This window comes from Lampetra planeri, chromosome 57 (assembly GCF_965212315.1).
Source record: "Lampetra planeri chromosome 57, kcLamPlan1.2.h2, whole genome shotgun sequence".
NCBI lineage: Eukaryota > Metazoa > Chordata > Hyperoartia > Petromyzontiformes > Petromyzontidae > Lampetra > Lampetra planeri.
This window is the reverse complement of record NC_136163.1, coordinates 5,358,314-5,383,181: the sequence shown is the minus strand read 5'-3', so window position 1 is coordinate 5,383,181 and position 24,868 is coordinate 5,358,314. Positions and strand designations below refer to the sequence as shown.

General features: G+C 43.4%; 2 protein-coding genes across 9 annotated transcripts in view; one reads left to right on the top strand and one right to left on the bottom strand.

Annotated features, from left to right (window-relative positions):
* Positions 1-3,797, top strand: part of HDX (highly divergent homeobox) — a 45,535-nt gene extending 41,738 nt beyond the window's left edge. For all 6 annotated transcript variants that reach the window (XM_078618346.1, XM_078618351.1, XM_078618350.1 and 3 more), the window contains one exon: positions 187-3,797. In XM_078618346.1, the coding sequence (XP_078474472.1) occupies positions 187-270 (84 nt within the window). In that variant the 3' untranslated portion in view covers positions 271-3,797. The remainder of the gene's footprint in view (positions 1-186) is intronic.
* LOC144735825 (uncharacterized) lies at positions 3,061-22,900 on the bottom strand. 3 transcript variants are annotated; one of them, XM_078618354.1, is made up of 10 exons: positions 22,780-22,900; positions 21,312-21,623; positions 19,716-19,997; positions 18,219-18,278; positions 16,959-17,018; positions 15,923-16,029; positions 14,149-14,277; positions 11,511-11,649; positions 8,037-8,083; positions 3,061-5,152 (listed from the first exon to the last, which is right to left on the bottom strand). In XM_078618354.1, exons 1-10 carry the CDS (start codon positions 22,841-22,843, stop codon positions 5,111-5,113), a joined length of 1,242 nt encoding a protein of 413 aa, XP_078474480.1. In that variant the 5' UTR covers positions 22,844-22,900; the 3' UTR covers positions 3,061-5,110. The 3 variants fall into 3 exon arrangements, with proteins under 3 accessions (XP_078474480.1, XP_078474481.1, XP_078474482.1); XM_078618355.1 differs by lacking the exon at positions 16,959-17,018 and having other exon boundaries at positions 22,780-22,898; XM_078618356.1 differs by lacking the exons at positions 16,959-17,018; positions 18,219-18,278 and having other exon boundaries at positions 22,780-22,897.
* Positions 22,901-24,868: the final 1,968 nt, after the last annotated feature.

Sequence of the window (24,868 nt, the reverse complement as noted above, 5' to 3'; positions counted from 1 at the left end):
GGGGAAACAAATCCGTGTATCTGTGAGGAGACCCCCATGTTGGCTCGGATATGCCAGTGCCAAAAAAGGGGGAATTTCATGTAGGTGTGCATGATGTTGCTATGCACGATTGACGGTGCCTTGCACTTGTGAAACAATTAATATTGCATTCGTGTGTGGGTGTCTTTTGTCTGCGTCTCCCTTTAGGAATCTCAAGACCTGTGTCTCAATACTCGGAGCTCTGGAGCCGCAGCTGCAATGTCCGTGGCCGAACCCGAGCTTGGAACATGAGTCTGTGCTTTAACGTCGAAGCGTTGCTATAAATTATGAAAAGTGCTCATAACCATTCAGCCTTTCAGTTTTAACTGTTAAACTGGTAACTCTGAAAAAGTATTATTTAAACGTGTTATTCTTGTGTACACTATTTACTTTGTTACAGTATTGAGGTAGATCTATGAGATTTTGTAAGTTATAATAATGTTAGTCTTATTACTGCAGTGCCCATATCTAGCATAAGTATGTTTTATACAGAACGTGTGACCACATGCGCTGCAGTATCTGAAGATGCAAGTCCTGTACTCCTGCATTTTCACCGCAGATTAGCACGGTTGGATACGTACGGTGCGTAATAGGTTATACATACATGCTCATTTTTGGTAATTTCACAACGCAATACAAGTCGTTTTCATAAAGCACCTATCCAGGTACGAGTTTATCTCAAGATGCTTACGAATTCCTATAATGCCACCACAAACACAATTTCCCAATGAAAGTATGCCCTTTTTAAACTCTCTAGGTGTAAATATGAGAGATGCAACAAGCTATCCCCTCCACCCTTCAATGGATGCCATATAGGACTTTAAAAAATTCCGTCGTGCTGCCGCTTTGTTACCACGCAGCTCGGTCGCTCGTGTATACGAGAGGCCCTTGCCAGTGAGTGACCGAAGTGACTAAGCGCGTTACCTAATTAGATCAACGATTTTCCCTACGGTGGTGCTTGCGGCGATGGATATGAATCAGAGCTCGCAACCGGGTACCCGTACCCGGCCGGGTACGGGTAGCCGTTTGCGACCCTGTTGCGGCGTGGTATGGGTACGGGCAGGCCGTGAGTCACTGGTGAGTAGCCGTTTGTCACTCATTTCGGGTAGGGTACGGGTAGGGAACGGGTACCCGTACCCGGCCGGGTACGGGTATGAGTACCCATTTGCGACCCTGGTGCGGCCGGGTACGGGTAAGGAATCAAAACCCGTTTGCGACCTCTGATATGAATCGTGGGGGGCCATTTCGAAGTGGGTAGGCCTTGTGTGGCAGCCGGTCGTGTGAAAAAGATAACAATCGCAGGCCATAGGTTCCTGACCCCCTAGTTTTTAGAATGGTGTTAATTCAAAGTATTGTTGTTTGAATCGAAACCGCGGATTCTCGCACATAATTCTACGCATGTCAGGTGCAGTGTTGCATCCTTTGTTAATGCTGCACAATGAACCTGGCAACACGAGTTCTATTCGATTTCCCGTCATAGTTGGCATCAGTGGCGAATGACCTCTGAACTGTTTCTGACCCCGGCTTCACTAACCAAACATTGGCCAGCGTGGGGAGTAGGTGTGTTTCAGATATTGCTTATTTTTTTAAATTTAAGAACAATTATCAATTTACTTTGGATGCCTGGATCCGTGCACGTTGTGTACTCGCGTACAATGTCTTCGTGCTGGCAATGGTGACCATCACAATGTGTCAAGTGGCACCAATTTGGTGGGAAAGCACGAAGCTGGTAATGTCACTTCCGATTTTCAGATCAATAAAAAAAACAATTAGGGATTCATCTGACATTTCACATCTAGGCTGACTTTTCTCACTTTATTTTGGGATTAATTTGAACATCGAAATCACGTTCCCTGTGTGGAGAGGTCTTCATCCTGCAGTGGGTTCAACAAAGGACTGTACACATGCACATGCGTAAACTTTTCCCCCTGCGAGAGTAAGATTTAAGCATCTTCGCCACAAAACCACAGAACAGAGTAACTCCCACCAAAGTCCGTCTCGTGCATTTCTTTACGAACCTGTGACACGATTCACGAGTGTAGGTTTCGTTGTTAAAGCACGTATCACCAAATGGTTACCCAAGGTCTACCTAGGCCAGGGGTCGGCAACCAAAATAACAAGAAGAGCCATTTCTTTCCAATTCGGTACAAAATTCAGTATTTCAAGAGCCGCAATGCATCTATGTACATACGTACATATCGTCAAGAAGCAGCCCGTAAAGAGCCGCATGCGGCTCCGGAGCCGTAGGTTGCCGACCCCTGACCTAGGCAAATTAAATAATGCGTCTCAATGGGCCATGAGCTCTTTAAAAAACGGAGAGCGAATTTGTATTAAATGAATTTGTAATTAACATTTTTGGCACCCAGATAAATGGTTTAACATGTAGACTTTCGCGACCAATATCTATACTGCTTTTTTGGTGGGGGGTTTGATCGCGTAAATATATGTGTTGTTGGCTCTCCAACACACCGGTGTGCTGTGCTAGAAACGAATTGGCATGTTCTGTTTACATGACAAACGTTACTAATTGGCTGCCGGGTGGTGGCGGGTTTGACGACACATTTACGCGATCTAACCCAAAAAACCTGTAATCTAGATAAATGGTGTTCACATTTTCAGATATTGAGCAGTATTGAAGAGTCGTGTGTGTCCTTGTGTGTACTTGTGTGTAAATAGCTGTCGATATATTTACGTACTTGTTAGTGCTCACCTTGTACCATGTGATAGTGGTATTGTTTGAATAGTATTCATAGGCTAGGTACTGGTAACCAAGCAGGTGACGCGCGCGCGTGCGTGCGCACACTGCTGATTCATCGACAGTCCGTGGTCCCGGGCTCGTTCCATAGGTTGACGTTGGGTTTCGGGCCCCCTGAATGATTAACCAACTTGCCCATTCGTGCACAGAAATGTGAAATGTCACACCCCATTACAAACGTTTTCGCTCGAAGTGATTTCATTTACATTTGAGTAGTACAGTCAGTATTGATTTCTTGCATTCTTTGCCTAAGTTGAACTTTGGTTGAGCATTGACGAAAAACAAGCTTTTATGACGAACAGTGTTTATTTGTTCTCGTATCGATCACGTAGTTTCTTATCATTGAAACACAATTACAATACGGTTAACTCCCGATTATCCGTGGGTTGATTATCGAGATTGTGATTTGACCTTGCTTGCGGGGAAAAAATAAATGGAATAACTTTGCGCGCGGGCTCGTGTACATTACCGGCTCCTCGCTCATTGCGAGTAATTCGGTGCCCACGTGACCACAAACGTGTTAGCAAGTAAACAGGTTACTTTAAGAAGCAATAAACACGCGACACACTGCACCTTTATCCCATTCAACGTAGGTAAATTGTGTTTTTTGACCTACTTCCCATATGCCTTTTGCATTATCCATGTTTTAGGTGGGCCACCTCTTCCCCAATTATCCCGAATAATCGAAGAGTTGACGAACACAAGAAAGGCTGTGCTTAATATGCATTGCGTCGGTTGTATAAATTTCATATTGCGTCAAGCTGCCAAAACGAAAGGCCTTTATGCTAAGCATCCTAAAAACACACACGTAACAAGTAGACATTGTAATACACTAAAATATATAGCCGGAAAGTACGATGAGTGTGATGGAAGTCCAATCAGATTTTTGTATGTTTCTGTAACATCGGCATGCTTCTATGAAATAAACATTTCCACTCGCTGAAGCATGGATCGTAGAAGCCACTATGCAGCGCGTTGTCACGTAACTACTCAAAAAATAAACATTGAACATTTGTGTTGTGAACCTGTGCAGTGTGTGTGCCTGGACATTCATTCGCAGGCACAACTGTTAAAGTGAAGGAAGCAAGCCACAATACACCACAAAGTTCCGCGTCAATTCCCATCTGCAGAAGTATCTTTCTGTTCTGTTAAAGAAACCCTTGTCACCCTGATAATATTGTAAATTAATATTGAAAATAATATTGATCACAGATAATATTGTAAATTACATTGTAAGTAAATGGACCCTTTGCGCAGTGTTCCTGTAAAGACATCACCAGGCATTCCCATAACATTCGTAAGCTCCGCAAGAGTTTTGAACTGGGAAATAGCTTTGTTTTGGGTGACCACCACGCAATGCCGTCGGTGGGTTGTGGGCAGTCAAGGGACCACTAGGAAAAAAAATATTCAATCTCTCGTGCGCTCACCTTCACCAACCCACAATGCCCAGCGGCAAGCATGCCCACTGCCTGCCCAGTGTGAGTAGACCATCTCGAGCAGTGAATTGACCGGTGGGCTATACATGTACATTCAGAGCACCCGTGGCACAGCGTGTGGCAGTTGAGCCATCATTTTGTTATTTCTGTGGTATTTTATACGGTGAAGGATGGGGTTTGTTCAAGGGTATGGACAACATCGCGAATGATCATGTGATTGATAAGTGGGTGATCGAGGTGATGGTTTTCTTAACCTCATCATCTTTAGAAGCCTCGTTATTTTAACGATGACTCGCAACGATAACACTGGTCAACACACTTTCTGGCATAAGGTATTCCAACGGGTTTAAGGTAATTTTGGGGTGCTGATTCCAAATCTGGCATCAGTTTTTGTCTATCACATCAGGTTTTTGAGATATCAAATATTGCATTTTCAATAAAAACTGCAGAAGAAAAATATTAAATAAATGTGGATATCTACATAAAATGATATTATAAACAATGTCATAAAAATACAGCACCGTATTTTAACACTAAAGCAGTCACTGACTCGCAACAACTTGCAATCATAAGTGACAGAGTTAATTTTGGGTAAAATCAATGAAAATGGGGTATGCCGATAGCATAAAATGAGATGTGATGGAGCAAATCTGAGATCAGATTTGGAATCGGCACCCTGAAATTAGTCTAAAACAGCTGCAAAAGTCCAGGCCAGAAAAAAACTTTTTTTTTGTTGTTAATTGCAAAGCTCGTCACGTGGGCACATGTTTAACAATAATCGGGCGCGCATGCGGCGTGGCACGAGTTCATTTGGAGTGGTGGAGCAAACTCGTAAACGCAGAAAGACGTAGCGTGGTGGGTGTACAGATGTGACCATGCCCACCACCAACCAGCTGTGTTTTCAATAAATGGCAACCTCGGCGTAGTGGACGTTGGGTGGCATCTGAACCAGGAACAGACAACGACAACAACGCACGGCAAGAGACACGCACAGCTTCAACATCACGGCGAGCGAGTTAACACCACCCCCTTTCCCAATAAAAACAAACATTCTCTGGAGGTGGCTCTGAGGTCAAGGCACATCGTGGTATCTAATCTATGTTTCGGTCCACCTGTGATGAAAGATTGGGTTGTTCAAGGTGTTGTGAGTTGATGGTTTCAGCCACAACCAAAAACTCACGTTACATTTAATTCCGTAATGAAATTGGTTCAATTCCATCTCGGAGAAATGTCAATCGTATTTGACCGTCATCAGGGACATTACCATAAAATGCAGAGTGGGTGGGAAAATTCCACCCTCTACTTTGTGGCCCATATGCCACCTCAGAATATGTATTTATACTGCAGGAGAAATACGAAGAGCTATAAAGCTCTTTTTCACATGTCCAGTAGGGGCACGGGGTAAGAACGTTGCAACAAAAAGTATAAAAACACGATAGGGGTGCAGTTGTAACTGCTCTCTCGCTGGATCAGCAGTTCCACTGTTGGATTATATTTATTCCGCCTGAGGACGACCGCTTGTGTTGCGATCGAAACGTCGTGATTTATTTTATTTTCTACCTACGTGACTTTTCCGAAAGAACCAAAGAGTATGGATTGCTGCTGTCGCGAAAGCTTCAAATCAAGATTAAAACTAAACGATGTTTTATCTTACCATTTAAAGCTCACTGAGCTATTACCTGCTTTTTCAAAAACGACATAGCCACACATTTTTTGGCAATATCAAAGTATGAAAAATAAGAATAGGTTTTACCCTTTCTGGCAATAAAACTCGAGAGAATATTAATAAGTACAACTGTTTTTTGTCTTATATTTTAATTAAAGTGGCATACTTACCTGTAATATAGCAATGGACGGAACCATTTTTACAAATACGTAATAAGTGAGTGTATGTTAGCTCACGTTATCACTTCCGGTGATCATTACCTCACGCTGAGTATGTGTAAGACTAATTCTCCACCAAATGTAGCACTTTTACTGGGTTGTAATATCTGGATTCCAAGTACTGTACAGTGTGTGCTAACCATTATACCACCGCAGCATCCTCTGCTAAAGTAAAGTAGGAAAAATAAATAAATCGTTTACACATTTCCCCAAAAACTAACTCGTTTCAAGAAGGCGTGTATATATATAGGGAAACGCGCATGCAGTCAATGTTTAAACTAATTTCTAACAAATGCTAAACGCTCAACAGAATGAGTTACAAAAAATAATACAATCTGCTTGTGTATTTGTACATTTTGCTAAAGCATGTATTCCCTGTGTATATGGGGAAAGGTACCAACAGAAAGGGTGAAACCAGCAGCATCCCCACCAACCAACAGTGACTCGTGTGGTGAAGTATGGTTAAATAACTCCCCATCCAGCAGCCGATTGACAAACGGCGTGCCGATAGCTGACACCGCTAGAGATCATTACTCGCATCGTGGAAGCTGCTTACTCGCAATGTAGTTTACCCGACAAGATAAATACAGATTTGAAGCTTTCGTGACTGCAAGGATTCATATTCTTAGGTTTTTTCGGTAAAGTCACGTAGGTGAAAAAATTAAATTAATAAAGGCTCAGTCATTTGTTATGTAGTCTATTCGTAGTCTCAAGCCGGACCTTAACATAATAATGAAAAGTGAGCCGTTCCTGGCCCTTCCCCCCTCCTCAACCACTATATATACGGAGTGGTAGCTCTTGTAATCTCTCATTTACTTGATACAGCTGTCGGGCTGTGACGGTTCCACCTGAAGACGGAAGCTTGTGTTGCCTCCGAAACGTCGTGATTTTTATTTTTATTTTACTATTATTAATTTAAATTTTTTACCTCCGTGGCTACCGAACAAACCTAAGAATATAAAGGTAAATACAATTTGTCAACGTGACACTTTTTTGCTGACTGGCCGTGTCGGGTGATGGAGGGTTACAACACATTTATAAATAACTCGATCTAACCCAATAACGTTTATTATGAATAATACTGGTCGCGAAAGCCTGCTACGTGTTAAACAAAATAAATCTATGAAACGATCTTTTAGAAGATGTTTTTGTGTTGTTACCAGGTAACGCCCACTGAGCAATGTAGTTATTTTTGCTTAAGCGACCTGGCTATCACGAATGATTGCCCACCAAAGGGGCTGATCGTGTTGACATGTATCGAGGCCAAAGCTTCTTAAACGCGTGATGCTGATTTCTAAATGTGGAGAGAAAAACCCCGAGGACCCGGAAAGGGAAAAAACCAAATCCACTCGACCACGGGGAGAGGAAGAGAGAGACGCAAACTCCGAATAATACAGCAGCAAGCGTCTTGGTCGGGATCGAACCCACGACCTCTTGCATACCATGCGAGGTAGTTAACATCTCGCCAGCGTGGCACCCCTAAGGGGGGGGGGGGCAGAATGTTCATAGGGGGGCGTCCATAAATGACGTCACGCGATTTTTGACGATTTTTGACCCCCCCCCCTCGTCACACGGCGTCACAAAAAGTCAGACACCCCCTCAAATATGACGTCACAAAGCTCTGCCCCCCCCCCCACAAAAAATGAAACATGCTTCAAATCGCTTTCAACTATTGTCATTGTAGTGCGTATTTAATGTGGCGCTACACTCTGATGTTGTAGGAGAAAACATTTATTAAAACGTCTATTTAATTAAGTAGAACGTGTTGTCTATATTTATTGAAAGTTGCGCATTTTGATATGACGTCACATTTCTCAACCCCCCCCCCCATCGCCACACATCGTCACAGATGTCTGACCCACCCCCCCTAGGTGCGTGACGTCATTTATGGACGGCTCCTAAGGGGGGAGGGCTGGGGGGCATGTTCAGTCGTAATTGCTTACCTCACTAGCTGCAGGTTGATAGGGGACGCTGTAAGTTACATCGAAATCTGGAAATGAAAACGAGACGTTTCAGGTTTAGTTCATTCTAGTTCGTGTCATTTAAAAGCAATGCTCTTGCGTACAGGTGTTGTCATTTTTTTTTGGCCCACCCCTCCCTTTAAAACCAAAATGTAACAGCGTATAATTCGCATACATTGAAAATACATCTTACACGCTCAATTGTACGCACGTATCCAAAGCCCTTTAAAATCAGCTTGTATTTAATGCATTTTTAAGAGGCATTAGTCTCTCATATATATATACATAGCACTTAGGGATGGGACATTGAAAGAAAAAAACATCAAAATATTGAACATTCGACATTTGCGATGAAGATATTGACGTGGCGCTAAAAGATCGGAACGAAAACATCGCTGTTGTTTTAACGTTCGATCAGCTTATGGAAAAATTCAAGAGCGATGTTTATCATTGAATAAAAAAGATTAATGAATGCCACTCTATGTGTGGTCAAACATAATTATTAATATACATGTTTTTAAAAATATAAAATACAATGTCACAAGGCTATCGTAGAATGATCTACACCAAAACCGCAATCCTAATTGTACGATTAAAAACACGTCAGATATTTTACTGATGTACACATTGTTGTGCAAACATAGATAACAGGCAACAGCATGAACACTAAATGACCCGAAAATGAAAATTACATTTTATGTAATTTTCATTAAGGATCTCAAAGCGCTGTACAGGGCACATAGCAGCAGCAGTACACACTCAGTGTAAATATAAATGTTATACATAGTAGAGGAATTTTTGGGTTAGATCGCGTAAATATATAAATGTTTCGTTAAACCCGTCACCACCCGACACAGCCAACTAGTAAGGGTTGTCACGTGAACAGAACGTGCCAATTCGTCACGAGTACAGCACACCGCTTGTGTGTTGGAGAGCCAAGCTACAGCATTTACAATCTGAGTGGGTGGTGGCGGGTTTAACGACACATTTATATATTTACGCGATCTAACCCAAAACAACTCTATTATGGATGATATTGGTCGCGAAAGCCTACATGTTAAAATAAATATTATAAATATATTTTAAGAATCATTTACTAAAATGTGCCCACTTTCGCCAGATTTCGGAAGCTACAGAGATTTGAGTCTGGGATAGTTGCTTGCATTGGTGACCAACGCACTCGCTCTGCTTTTTGCGGATAAAATGGGTCGCCTTTAAAACAAATATTCATCCCAATACGCCCCTGGGTTGTCCGTCATTAATGGGTATAACGTCATAATCACTCCTATTATTCGAGATTTGTAGTTGTTGCTGCACATAAGTCGAGAGGCAAATTCATCATACGATCCGCGGGTTATCTTCAATGTTTGCCGCCGATGGATAAGATGTGTACATTAAAAATAATCCTGCGTATAACAGGATTTGCTATATTGGTCTTAATATTTTACTATTTAAATTTTTAGTTTGTTTCATCAGGTAAGGCCCACTGAGCTATACAGCTCTTTTTTCAGTAGCGACCTGGCCACAAATGACAGCTCAACGAAGTGGCTTATCGTGGGGAAATGTACAAGCAGCCAAATACTCTAAACGCGTGTTGTTAACGGATGTGGAGGGATACATCTGAGTGTCCTGAGAAAAATCCACGCGAGCACGGGGAGAACACACAAGCTCCGATTATACAGCTGGCATCAGGGTCGAGATCTGCCCCACGACCTTCTGTACACCTGGCGAGGTAGTTAACATTTAAGTAACCTGAGTGCCCAGAGAAAAATCTACATCGTCTTATGGTTGTTATTGTTTGACTTGCATCCCACTGGGATTTTTGCACGCAGCGTTGAAATGCGGTATTTTTTTCTGGAAGACTTTGATGTTCTTTCCAGGATTTTTTTCTGTTGCGTGTAGTCACTTTAAGATGTTTCTTGTTCATGTTTTTGTTTTTTTTGCGGTTGCACCCGAGTCAAGAGCCGCATGGCTCACGGGGTTATACCTAATAAATGGAACTGAAATGAAACTGAACGAGGAGTCCCTGTGTATGAACTACAAGTAATTTATTGCTTAAATGAGCATTGAGGGGTGCAACACGTGCCGTTTACAGAGCTGATCCAGTGGCTGGAATCCCACGTTCCCATGGTTGGAGGCGAGTCTCCCCTTAACCCATGAACGACTGCAGAGAAAGAATATGCCGAGTCCAACCCCCATCTGGACTTGAACTCATGTCCTTCCAATTGTCAGGTGCTTTTTTTTACCGCAGAGCTACCTAACACATCGTTTTCTTCCAATCTGATTTTGTTTTTATTTCCGCTGCAAAAAGTAAGTTCCTTATCCAGCAACAAACCGCGCAGGTCCTGAAGGGCTTTCCGGTGGCAAAGAGGAAGTTGATCGCTTGATTCGGAACACTCTACATTTGTGAACATGTTTTAGTTTTCTTTCTCTGCATGTACATACATATGCAGAATAATGTTTACGTGTTCCATGTTTTAGAACTGAGAACATAAAAAAATAGATCTTTAGATATGTTATGTATGTGTATAAACAGGCGGTTGTCACATCTGATGGGACAGCTGCATCCCCACCAACCCACAGTGACCCGTGTGGTGAAGTATGGTTAAAGAACTTCCCATCCAGCAGCTGATTGACAAACGGCGTGCCGATAGCTGACACCGAAACAGATCATCACTCGCAATGTAGTTTACCTGACAAGGCAAATAGCCTTACTGGCAATGTGGTAAGGGGCCGTCCATAAATGACGTCATGCGATTTTGACCCCCCTCAAATATGACGTCACAAAGCTCTGCCCCCCCCCCCTCCCCAAAAATAAAACATGCTTCAAATCGCTTTAAACTATTGTCATTGTAGTGCGTATTTAATGTGGCGCTGCACTGATGTTGGAGGAGAAAACATTTAAAAGTCTATTTAATTAAGTAAAACGTGTTGTCTATATTTATTTAAAGTTGCGCATTTTGATGTGACGTCACATTTCTCAACCCCCCCCCCTCGTCACACATCGTCACAAATGTCTGACCCCCCCCCCTAGGTGCATGACGTCATTTATGGACGGCCCCTAAGCTGTACTGGTATTGCTGAGATCTTCACTCATAACTCTCATTGGAATTTGAGAGCTTTGCTCAAATTGTAGACCAGTGGATCTTCACCTTTATTGCAGCATTGCACCCCTTTGTTTATGAATCGTTGAAAAACATGTGTAATGTTCGTAGCTACATATAGGTTTGGTGAAACAAAGTAAGTTGACCCTACGTGCCCATGCTCACATCGTGTTTCGATGATTTACCTTCTAAAAATAAAAATGTGGCCATGTCTCGCACGCACCCCCCCCCCCCCCCCCCAGAAATGGCATCTGGCACCCAACTGGACGTGCGTGCATCCCAGGCTAAGAAGAAGAGGAACCACCGTTGTAGACAGAGAGAGAGAGACATAGAGAGAGAGAGAGCGCGCTACCATTGATTGTGATGTCTGCGCATGTCAGCGCAGCTTCTGGTTGCGCCGCACCAACAGTGTCGTAAACAATCGGAGGGACGTCCCCCGAACTCCTGGCGTCGTCCGCGCTGTTTGTGTTCGAGCGCTGATTTTTGCTCCTCTGTTGGAAAACAACACGTTGGTGGCGGCGTTCATAGGCATACACGTTGGGCTTAATTTAAGAATAAGCAGCCGAAACATATCCCCCCCCCTCCTTGTATTTGCTAATCAGCAGAGGTGGGACAAAGTCATTGTTATGCAAGTCCAAGTCGAGTCGCAAGTCATCAAATTCATGACTCGAGTCTGACTCGAGTCCAAGTCACATGACTCGAGTCCACATCTCATAGGTGGGACAAAGTCATTGTTATGCAAGTCCAAGTCGAGTCGCAAGTCATCAAATTCATGACTCGAGTCTGACTCGAGTCCAAGTCACATGACTCGAGTCCACACCTCTGCTAATCAGACATCAACATATTTTCGCAAAAAAAAATCTGCGCGCAAAATACACACTCGTCAGCGCATAAACGTGGCTCCATATAAGGCTGCAATATTTCCCATGGTCACGCCCACTCACTCACTAGCGCCTCCCACCGTATTTTGACTCCACCCACTACTAAAAGCCCCCCCCCCACCCAGTGTCAACTCCATCCACCGCTCGGGTAACCTCACCCCACTGCCCGTAGAAACGTATCGTGGAGGTCAAAGCACACGGTCAGAACCTTTTTTTGGAAAGATAGAAGCAGGATATGCTGATTTCGCGACATCTTCAGGTCATGGCAGCGTATGTGTAAATTTAGAGCCAGGTTCGTGTGGTGGTGGTTGTGGTGGCAAATTTATTTTTGTGAAATGCTTTGTAAAAAAGTGCATTTGCCTAAGTCGTCAACAGTGGGGTAATTTCCAGTGAAATGTGTTCCGACTGATTGGTCAAGATGTGCATCTGGCCCTTACAATTGGCAACTAAATTTATATATAAAAGTTATATGGAATATAGCGTTATAATGTTGAGGTTTTAGAGTTACAGTTAAGGTGTATGATAGTAATGTTATACTCCAGAATAAAATATTTGTTGGAATAAATATGAATACAGTTGATTGTTATTTATCTGCGGCCGGGTTATCTGTATTGCCAATTATTTGCGCTCATTCAGGCGTTCATGCTCCTTGGAGTTTGGTCAAGGAGCTTAAACCATCACGCGAACTTCGGTCATCCTCGCAGCAGTAGCTTTTGGCTCAGCCGTCGAACAAAGACGGTGGTCACCGCATCGCGTGGCGCTTTCAGATGCGCTTCTGCGGCCGTCTGGAACGCTCTCCCTTCCGATATTAAGAAGCCACTGGGAGCTATGCACTTTAAAATTATCATCTAGTTGACAAACTCATTTCTTTAGAACTGCTTCTTGTTGTTTAGTTTGTTGTCCAGGCCACTGCACCTCCAATGAGCATGGTTGCCTACGTACCAATGCGAAAGAAGTTCAACACTCACGTGCGCGAGCTAATTTAATTGAAATATATTAATGGTGGCTCGCTTTTCAGGGGGTCAGTTTACGAGTGCCCACGTGACCACAAAACGTCGGCAAAGAAATGGATAACGTATAAGAGACAAAAACGCAGATGACCCATTCTACATCTTCACATTATACTATGTAAATAATAATAGTAATGCTATGTATATTGCAATACCTTAAATTACAGGGTTTTGTTTTAATAATTCATGTATGATTTATCTTTGCCACTCCTTCCCTTCATTGTCCTGGATAATTGTGGGTTGACTAGTCATTTTTGAGTATGTACTTTTGGCTGATAAGGTTTGATTGCTAATAAAAATAGCGGCAAGCTTTGAATATCATTCAAATGTCAACTTTCTCGTGTTTTAGTCATTATTAGTGTTTATAGTGTATGCAGTGTACAGTTAGTCTTATGGTACACCGCAAGCGGAATGCTGCCAATGTGGAATTCATTAATATACTGGACTTTGGGGCCGTCCATAAATGACGTCACGTACCTAAGGGGGGGGGGGGTCAGACATTTGTGACGATGTGTGACGAGGGGGGGGGTTTGAGAAATGTGACGTCACATCAGAATGCGCAACTTTAAATAAATACAGACAACACGTTCTACCTAATTAAATAGACTTTTTAATAAATGTTTTCTCCTACAACATTAGAGTGCAGCGTCACATTAAATACGCACTACAATGACAATAGTTTAAAGCGATTTAAAGCAAGGGGTGGGAGGTCAAAAATCGTCCAAAATCACGTGACGTAATTTATTGACGGCTCCTGTGTTTGGAAAGCGCTTGTTCAATTCGATCTCTCGGGGCGGCAGTTGAAAGAACGGTCAAGTATCTTAACCACCCCCCCCTCCCCAGTTCTGTCCATATAGCACAGGGATCGACAACCGAGATAACAAGCAGAGGCATCTTCGTTTCGAATTCGGTAACAAAAACTCAACTATTTCAAGAGCCGCAATGCAGACGTGAATCACGTGTCACGAAGCAGTCCCCTTGAAGAGCCGAGTGCGGCTCTGGAGCGGCACGTTGCCTACCCCCTGATCTAGCTCTTACTAATGGCTCCACCACATCTGCAATGGGCCTATGTGACGCGATCGAGTGTGGGTACTGATACCTCCAGATATTTCTGCTCGGGCTCTGGTCCCGATGTTGGATCGATAGACTCGTAAATAGCCGGAGGCAGTTTCACCGACTTGTAGGCGTGCTTCCCTTTGTTCGAGGTTGAGTCCGGTTTGTTGCCGCACTGTTGTTTAAACACGAAGTGTTAATACGCATACACATTGGGCCACATTTCAATCTCGTCAATCAACCTTAATTGCATTTAGCCCCGTGTTTATTGATCTATAAATCAGCGTCTATTTATCAAAGAATGTGACGACGAATTGGGCTTCAATCCATCTGGATATCTGTGAAAAAAAGCTTTATAGCTCATCGGATTCCTCCAGTTACAAATCAAGATTCTGATTCAATCGTGATGGGTCATCATCACATCAGCTCTGCCCACTTTCACAAAACCACGCTCACTCAACCACTAGTCCCTCCGTCTACAGGGAGTGGCCACGTGGCCACGTACATTGCCCAGGTAGCCCCGCCCACTTCTCGGGTAGCCCCGCCCAGGTCGCTTTTGAAAAATAGCTCCATAGATCAGTGGGCCTTACCTGGCCATACAATAAAAACACTTTCTGAATACAACGTTAGAATGCGGAAGTACAGATTTAAGGTGAAGTCGAAGGTGGTGGCCCTGACATTTCTTTGCTCACGCTACTGCTGGGGAAAGGGCGTCTACGAGAGGGAGTTCGAGGAATGTTGGCCTGCATCTTGAAAGAGGTGGAAATACGCACACTCTACCCCACCACACGCTACCCGCCAATCCACTAACTGTGGTTGTTACCCTTTTGTACTTCTGTGTTGATAGTGGTGAGGGATTTATGACATTTTGCGAATTTGTTTTCAATTGTCATGCCGGGACATGTTTAACTGACGACCTCTGGATTGTAATTCTCGTGTGCTAGCCATGACACGATGGCAGTCATGTCCCGCCTATCAACACCCGGATAAACAAAAATATGTTATTTGTATATATTTTTATTGGTTTGTTTATCTTTCCTATACTTTTCACTCCTATAGCGTTTTGTATTGTCTGTTTTTGTAACGATCTGACCCCGTGCCCCTCCTGGTCATTTGTGAAAAAAAGCTTCATAGCTCATCGGATTCTTCCTACAGTATAAATAAAAATTCTTAAGTGGCCTATGGACCACAAAGTGGAGGGTGGCACTTTCCCACCCAGACTGCATATGGTAGTAATGTCCACGATGACGGTCAAATCGATTTTTTTTTTATCTCAGAGATGCAATTTTACCAATTTAATAATGGAACTAAATGTACCCTAACAGTATTTTGTGTGTTGCTGAAATCATCAACTCACAACACATTGAGAACCCAATTTTAATCACAGGTGGACCGAAACCTGGATTTAAACCGAGGCTCTGTGCTCCGACACTCAGAGCCACCTCCACAGGACTGGGTCTTTGTTTAGTTCGCTCGCTGTGATGTTGAAGCTGGGCACGTCACTTGCCGTGCGTTGTTGTTGTCGATGTTGTTGTTGCTGTTTAGATACCAAAAGAGGAGGCTGCCAACAATTACTTTGTAGCTCATCGGACTTCTCCTGCCAGTATAAATAAAGAATCTGATTGGCAGTTTTCCGCGCGGTGGAGTCACGTGTGAGCATTCCCACAAACGTCCAAGAGTGGGGTCAAAATACCCTTGAACGGTTCTCTCAAGCAACCTCTAGCAGTGGCGTGAGCATTGCAGGACTCTCTCAACCTTCAGCTTCATCGCAATACGTCCACGTGAGCGTGAGTGGCTTTGCGAATGAACGAGACACTGACCCTGATCTTCCGTTGCTTCCAGGCGTAGCAGGCAGCCCCGTACGCGATCGCTGTGCACACCACCGACACGGAGATGTACACCGGGATAAGGTTCACCCCAGATCGTCCTGCAAAGAGGGGCAGATCCTAACTCATGCTGCCAGGTGGGTAAAATTACAAAGCAGGCACACAACGTGTGAAAAGCTAAAAAACGTGTGGTATTGTTGATGAAAGTGTGTGGAGCTGGGGGTAACAGAGTGGGAATATGGATATGTTTAAGAAAATAAATCTAAACTGGCTGTCTAGCAGTAAACTGCACGGTAGCTAAAGTTTAACTTGGTTAAATTTCGATTTAAAGCTTTCGTGACTGCAGGGATTCATCTTCTTGGTTCTTTCGGTAAAGTCACGTAGGTAAAAAATTAAAATTAAAATAATAAAGTAATACAAATAAAACATAATAAAATAATATAATAACATAATAAAATAATATAATAAAATAAAATAACAATTATTTTATTATGTTTTATTTTTATTATTTTATTATTTCCATTCTACGTGACTTTACCGAAAGAACCAAGAAGATTTAACTTGGTTAATTACATCTTTCCAATGATTGCTCAATTTGAATCCATCATCTCGGTTGAAGTTGTGTCTAGGGCGATTGCTGGCAATTCCACTGACACGAAGAGAACGCGCATGGATCGGAGCACCAACACGTTTACGGACATCGGTTTTCGTGACTTAGGATGGAATTGTTTTGCTGCCAGTGGACACGACTGACGACACAGCGGTTACCGTGGTAATGAGAGGACAATGCACCAGAGGAGGGGGGACAATGAGATCAGCTCGTGCGTGAGGCGAGACGAATTGTGGCATCTCTGGGGCCTTGGGGGAGTAATGGAAACGTGGGAAGGCCCTTCATCCAAGCAGTGGGTACTTGGAACAAGGCTGATAATGTTTTTTCCTTTGCGTTGTTTCTTACCTTTCAGACATCGTGGATGAGCTTATAAGGACGCGTATATGTGTAAAGTTTACACTTTAAATCGAATAGAATTACCTTCTTTTGATGATGGCGTGGTTGACGAAAAATATGGCGTTGTGCTGTACGATGGACGATCTGTTGCATAATAGTTTTAAATATCATAATAATAATCAACACACGTCATGGTCTATAATTCCTGTTGCAGTACTGCTTCTGGCATATGCAGCCTCCAGCCCATGTCTATTACTCTATATTGGCTCAAGCATTATAGTTAAGAACCATCTGAGCATTTATTACGGTCACTCTTTTTGTTTGTAAGGGGGGGCAGTATACGATAACGACGGCTCAATTTGTGAGAGCACGGGGTTGTGATGAAACCGGGAAGACGAGTGACACATTTCAACCACGGCTAACATCAGCGGCGAGCGACGTCCCAAACGGTCCTGTCACGAATCCGCGCTGATCACCGCGGCGAAGTCTGCTCAAGCGACCGCCACGATGCCGTGGAGTAGAGAGGGCTTTGTCCAGAAGTCGGATCAAGGGTTTTAATATTATACAGCACTGCGTTTGTTTTACGCGTAATATATATCTACGTTTTCTTTACACTGTCAATGTGCTCGATCCATTTGCTATATGCAATAATACAAAAACGTTGTGGGATGCTGTTAGCACGAATGACGCCGCTATATAAAATGAAAGTAGTATTATCATCATGAAGGCTGAGATGGACACTGATGAGTACAGTTGAGCAGACACCGAACACTACGGAACGAAGCGCGGAGAGGAGAGTGCTGGGAATTTCACTGAGACACAGTGGCAACGTGCGGATCACAGAAAAAAAAAATCCGAGACCTCGTCGTGATTTAAGGTCGAAGGACTGATTGCCAATGGACAAAATCGACGAAAGGGGTCACACAGCACTGACCGCACCTAATAAGATGTCCAGCACGGAGGTGGAACTATAAGATTAGCTAATGTGTGATACGAGATGGATTGTGGCACCTCGAGTCCTCGGTAGATATATTTAAGTCCTCTTTTGAAAACCAATCTCTTTAAACTGGCCTTCGCTTTAGTTTGATCGATTGCCCTTGTTCGGTTTTTGTTTCCTGCTTCTCATGCATTGCACATTTGGATCCTAAGATGGAATGCGCATTATACATTCGAATTAGTATTATTATTGGGAAAGTAACGACAATTTGGGATGACATTCATCCAGCAATGGATATAACACGATTAATAATGATGATGATATTCCTCTGGCTATTTCTATTTAAACACCATACTAGTATGAATGCTAAAATGTGTAAAGTTTACTCGTTAAAGACAAACAATTACCTGCATTTGCTGTAGTCGTGGGGGAAGCAAGAGTTGACTTAGTGGTGGCGCGTGGACGATCTATTGCATAATACATTTTTAATTCATGTTGAAACATATCATGGTCTTAATCCAGTTGTGGCACTCGCATTGGTATGTGCAGTGTGCAGTACATGTCCACTATTTTGTTTGAAGCGCTAGGGCCAGGAACGATCTGAACAGTTTTTGAAAACCGGAACAATTTGAAGGGCGGTATGAGAATGGCGGCACGATGGTTAGAACACTGGCTAATAAACCGCGAAGCCCGAGTTCCAATGCCAGCCATAGATAAGATCAGGGATAAGCAATTTCTAAATCAGTCGCGGGTCCCTCAGCTTCAAGAACTCACACTGACCAGCGTGGTAGAGTATGGTCAAACTTCCCCCACGATCACACGGTGCGCGGTGGCCTTCATCCAGCAGTAGATTGGCAAAGGTCTGAATTGTGTTGTTGTTCGTGTTGTAGTAATTGTGCTTTACATAATTTCTTGGAGCGCTATTGTTAAAACAATTTCAACACAAGTTGCATCGATAAGTTGAGTGTCAGGTGTGTGTCAGGTGAGTCGAGCGTGTCGCGTGGTACGTTGAGGAGTTGGTGATGGACAAAGGTATTTGCTAAATTATTTGTGTATTCTTACTTTTGTTTATAGATACGAGTTTAAATTGCCTTGGGTGTGTAGTGGGTGAGGCTGGATTCCATTGCCTATTGGAGGAAAGCGCCTCCTCTCGGACTATTGGTTCATATATGTCGACGTCGTAAATTCAGCTTCTGCCACTCATGAGTAGGTTTGCAGCTTCAAAAAAAGTTCACGATATGACGATTATCATGCTATAGTTTCTTGTAACCTTGTAAATATATTTGACATTTTATTGAATATATTTATGCCTTTCTTTATGACGTGAACGCTCCCCAATTGCAGGTCACTAAACACAAGCCGGCCACGAGTCGTATCATGCCAACTTGACAATCTATAATCTCTACGATCCACGTACTTCCTATTCCGCGCAAAAATAATTACATTTATTCCGAACACTATCAATTATTTATTTTACAAAAAAATGTTCCACGAAGCAGAATGATAAATTAATAGCTTATTTACAATTGCAATTGCAGACAATTGAGACAAAATAACCAGGACGTAACGATATTTTTGCAAGCAATGTAATAATTGTCTATCTCCTACTGTATGATGGATCGTAGTATCTCCATATGGTGGAAACCATGACCGTAAGAATGCACTCACAATTGGGGCATTTACTTGACGTTTGACATTTTTGAGGCTTGGCTCCACCAAAGGCGACTCGCTAGCACGTCTGTGTTTCACTTGTGAAGGAGTGTAACAGGAAACTTGTGGATTTATACTCCTCTATGGTTTTTATATTAGTGCTGAAGTCTGAAAGTGTAGAAAAACTTTAATAATCATTCGTAACCTAAAGCTGTGTCCACGTGTCGTAATGTAGCTTCATTTTCGTGCATTACCTTGGATTATGTTTACTTTCGTCTCGTAGAAATCCTTGCGATTGCCCAGCTTACACAGGTAAAAGCCTGCATCTCCACTCTGGAGATCGTGAATGAGCAGTGATTTGTTAACATCGATGGAGTGTTTTCTTCCACTGTCGGTGTTGACAGGGAAGTATGGTTGTGCTGGTAGAGCAAAGTGCCATTTAATGCGTCCAGTGATTTTGGTTTCAGAATTGCCTCGGCAGGGAATCGAGATATTTTCACCAACTTCAGCCTCGATAATGTTGTTCGTCTTAACATCTGCAGACATACATAAGTACATTTCACCAACATTACTTTAATAATCAAACTCCATGTGCCCCTTTGTCTCAGGCGCCCAAATGCCTGCGAAGCTCAACTCAGACACTTGGTGGGCAGGCAGCCCCTCCATCAGCCCCGCCCACTTTTCAAGAGCCACGCCTACTCACCCACTAGCCCCGCCCACACAGTGATGCTTTCTGATCTTGGCCACACCCTCTCCTCCACCTCCACCCACTGCTCACGTAGCCCTGCCCACTACTCACGCCGTCCCGCCCATACCCCTAATAGCCCCACCCAGTGCTCTGGTGGCAAGATGTTAACTACCTCGCCTAGTATACAGGAGGTCGTGGGTTCGATCACGACCTTGATGCCTGCATATTTAGAGTTTGCATGTCTCTTTCCTTGTGGTGCCGTGAATTTTTCTCTTGTCCTCCTGTTTTTCCCTCCACATTTCGAATCAACAGCCATTTCGAGTAGTTAGCTTCTATAAATGTCCGCATGATAAGCCACTTTGTTGCACTATCATTTGTGGCCAAGTCACTTCTGAAAAAGCGCTATATAGCTCAGTGGACATTACCTAGTAAAATAAAAAAAATATTTTAGATAAAATAGTTTAGGTCGTGACGTGTCCGGCCCAAGTCCACTTACTTACTGTCCCTAACAGTTTGAACAACATCACTAACCTGTGTATGTTCTCGAATCTATGCGTTCCCCCTTCTGTTTTTAAAAAGTAAATCCTAGTATATACATCTTTCCGTGCATTCTTCAGGTTTTATTCCACTTGTTTTGTTATTGACCATGTTTACAACCCACGTCACAGCAGGTGGTACGCACTGATTAAATATTTATTGTGGAGTCACAAGAGCATTCACAAGTGCCTTTTTTAACATTTGAAATAGTAAAAAATAAACATTAAATATGCCAAAGCCCTTCATCGCAGAGGACATGCACAAGACGTTTGGCAGGAAACTCCCTACAAGCTATGCTGGTGATGCCAAATGGCGTCACAGGCCTCGCCTATCACCTCCCGTCCAGGGGCACACGCGTGGACAGAGGTGAGACTTTTCTGTTCCAAACTTGTAGTGTTTTCTGATTAGTCGAGTATTCCAACTGATAATCGGTGAAGTAATCGACTTCTACAACAATCGTATATCTTAGCTTACTGAGTTGTAACGATTACAGCTTATGTTCATTGAATCTGCATCAGTTAAATAGATTCATAAAGAAAACGCGTTGTGACTTGAGGTAATTTCTGTGCCTTTTAGTAGATTCTGCGTCAAATTCGTGTGTTCAATTGCATAATCCGTACCGTACCTTCGATGAAGACAAAATATGTATCAGTGTACATGTCACTAGATTGTTGATTCGGACATGACCATTTACATCTGTGCCATCTCTCTCCTTCCCAGTCAGGATTTTCGACGGTCATGGAAGCGTTTTTGTTGTCAATGTATTTGGTGTTGCCAATTATGTTTTCAAGAGAATCACCAATGTCTTTATATGCACCATTAATTAATATAGTCCATTGAATATCGCTAACAGTTCCTCGGCAGTCTGTCCGACAGGGCAGCAAGATAGTTTGATGATGCTTCGCGATGGCGGACTCTTGGATTGCGTTGGCATTGCCTGCAGGGCGTGACAAAAACCAACAATGACAACATTTAACATCACGCACATGCTGCTAAGAAACACGTCCAATGTTAAATTAAAGATACATTTAATAAATAATATAAACGTTAAAAAAAATTGCCCAATCTTTGTGAGCATATCCATATTTGTTGCTATTATCAAACTAAGTGGGTGCCACTCTGGTGATGTGGATAGCGCACGGGACTGCTGATCCAGAGGTTGTCAGTTCTATCCAATGTCACGAGGATTAGAACAATGGGCACGTTGCTAACTTCCCCCCTGCCTCTGCCCACCGCGAAATCTGATCATTCTATTCATTATTGAGGAATCTGAAGAGCTATAAAGCTCGTCTTCACAAAAGTCCAGTAGGGGCTACGGTGTCAGAAAGTTACAACAACAACAAACAATGTGTAGGACAGGTCAGTACAAACATTTACTTTAAGCTGTCGCTGGCAGAACGGATTTCAGATGTCAGTTGGTAGCGGGCATCGGGTAGCACCTCCTCTGCTGGATTATTGCACAAAATTTGGCTGTCTGGTGGCTCAGTCTGCCCTTAGGCACCTTGCGATGAGTGCATGAGAGAGTTGGTGGCGTAGCAAACTTGCGAGCGTCACGGGATAACTCCTCTCAAGATGCGTTCATCGGCAAAAACAAAGTTCCCACCACTGATTATTTTCGCCCGTACTTCACATCTGCCCTTTTTTTCAATATATATTTAATACAATAAAATATGTCATTGCTATCCCGATTGTGCTATCGGTGTTGTGTCATGAGAAGTATCCATTCGAATGTCTCGCAAGGGAGTGCCACCTGCTCTCGTTAGAGAACGATCCACAGAAAGGGAATTCACAGAGTTACCTCTGAGTGACCTGGTTCACGTAGTTGACCCGTAGTACCTTTCTTCCCACTCCTTGTATTAGTAATTGTCCTCACCTGCCAGTAACACCTATTTTTAAATTCTCAGCGCTGGAATTAATAGAATTAAGTGCAGGCATGGGTGACCGATCTGAGGCCATCAACTCACGGCCAGTAGCGCGGATTTAGAACCCCAGGATCTCTGGGGTGCAGACCAAGCGCTCTGCGAGCTGTTAACCCGTGGCCACCTCGGAGTTGTTCGTGAAAAGAAAGTGGCATGTCAGCGGGAGTTACTCACTCACGACAGCAGCCCACAGAGCGACGAGACAGGCGGCACGCGACCAAGAGCACGACGCGGCCATGCCCAGGGAGACCGCTCTCGACAGCCTCTTCTCCAACTGCTCAGCCCTCACTTCCTCGTGTGCCGTTTTATTCAAAACGTCGGCCCTTCAACTTCCCCATCGTCCCCATCGTGGTGTTGCGCGGAACGTTTTTCGCTTGGGTGCTCGTGTTTTGCGGTTCCCTCCTCGACGTGTTTTCCACGTGACGTCTGAACCTGAAGCCTACGACCGCGAAGTGCTGTGCGCTTGGGCTGCGAGAAAATAGAGCGCTCATCATCTCGTCGACAGGAGCGCAGATCGTCGCAAATCCGAGCGTCGCATTAACACTCACACAAATAAGTTTTGCTCGCTGGTTTGCTGGCTGGAGGGTCACATCCAAAGCAAGATGGCCACCTGAGGCGCGCGCTCCCGGGGCACGCTCCTATTAGCGGCATGCGGGGCCGTTCATGAGGGGGCCGGGGGGGCCGACAGAGGGGGGGGGGGGGCGACGGAGCCGGGGGGGCCGATGGAGCCAGGGGGGGCTGACAGAGCCGGGGGGGGGGGGGGGGCGACGGATGATGAAAAAAAAGATGGCCGCCTGAGGTGCGCGCTCCCAGCGGCTGACTCACTCACACATCATACACTCACTCACACTACCACTGACTCACTCACACTACCACTGACTCACTCACACATCATACACTCACTCACACTACCACTGACTCACTCACACATCATACACTGACTTACTCATCATACACTCACACATCATACACTGACTCACTCACACATCATACACTCACACTACCACTGACTCACTCACACATCATACAATGACTCACTCATCATACACTCACTCACACATTATACACTGACTCACACATCATACACTCACTCACACTACCACTCACTCACACATCATACACTGGGAGTGTCATGATGCCAGCTAAGGCTGCAAGTTTGGTCGTACGTGCTATCTATATCGTTTATTGTTAAATTTTGAATCACAGTTCCTATGAATACTGTTGTTACATTGTTTTTATAGCTTTATTTTGGTGATTCGAAAGCATATGGTTAATCTAAATTGTCTTATGGTTGCTATTGTTGAATTGCACCACATTGGGATTTTTACACACAGCATTTAATACGTTTTTTTAATATTTGCTGGTTTATTCCAGGATGTTTCTGTTACGTGTCGTCGCTTTAAGATGTTCTGTGTTCATATTTTGTTTGTTGCGGTTGCACCCGACTTAAGAGCCGCATGGCTCACAGGGCTATACCTAATAAATGAACTTGAACTTGAACCCTGACCAATTCACCACCCACACCCAGTGCAGTGTTTGTCTGTGGCTTACTGACCACTTTCTGTATATATCCATGAACCCAACCTTTTCACGTAAAGTCGTGTTTTCTTTAGCTCGTGTACGTGGGCAACGTCTGAGTAGAGTTTGTTCTTTTTTAATAGAACAAAAATTTATTAACTTAATTCTCTGTGAGTGGAAGCCACCATATTTCACCGTTTTCGAATTATGCAGATTTGAACGTCACAAAATGCATATTTTTTCGTTCAAACCCGCTTTAATCAGAAAGATCTCAAAAACAATAAAATATAGATAATGATTCTCGCTTTAATTTTACTTTCTGTTTAACGCTCTATCAAACGAAAAAAACACAATGTTATATTTGAACGATTTCTGAATGACATGCACCAACATTGTTATTGGGCACTTAAAATCGAGATTTGGGGGCCTCAAAATGAAAAAGTTACGGATTTTCTGAATTTTTTCTGCTGTGTCCTAAAAGCTACCTGTGTTCCAAATATCAGCTTTCTACCAAGTCGCGAAGTACCCTAGAGGTCTTTCTAGGCTTACAGATGAAGGTCTTTATTTATACAGATACAGTATTTTATCACAGTTTTACATGCAAATGTACAACATTTCTCATGAATGAGTTTAACAATGCTTTCTTTATGTGTTTAACCAAAACGCATTTCATAGCAATGACGGAATGGACATTTAAATCCGTTACATTATTGTGTTGCAACTTACGAAGCTGCCGACTTCCGAA

Excerpts from the sequence above, each read along its gene's own strand:
- LOC144735825 (XM_078618354.1), bottom strand. The coding sequence starts at position 22,843 with ATGGCCGCGTCGTGCTCTTGGTCGCGTGCCGCCTGTCTCGTCGCTCTG. Across the intron at positions 21,624-22,779 it reads TCTGTGGGCTGCTGTCGTGA|GCAATGCCAACGCAATCCAA; the intron begins GTGAGTAACTCC and ends CACGCCCTGCAG. Across the intron at positions 17,019-18,218 it reads CACGACTACAGCAAATGCAG|ATCGTCCATCGTACAGCACA; the intron begins GTAATTGTTTGT and ends ATTATGCAACAG.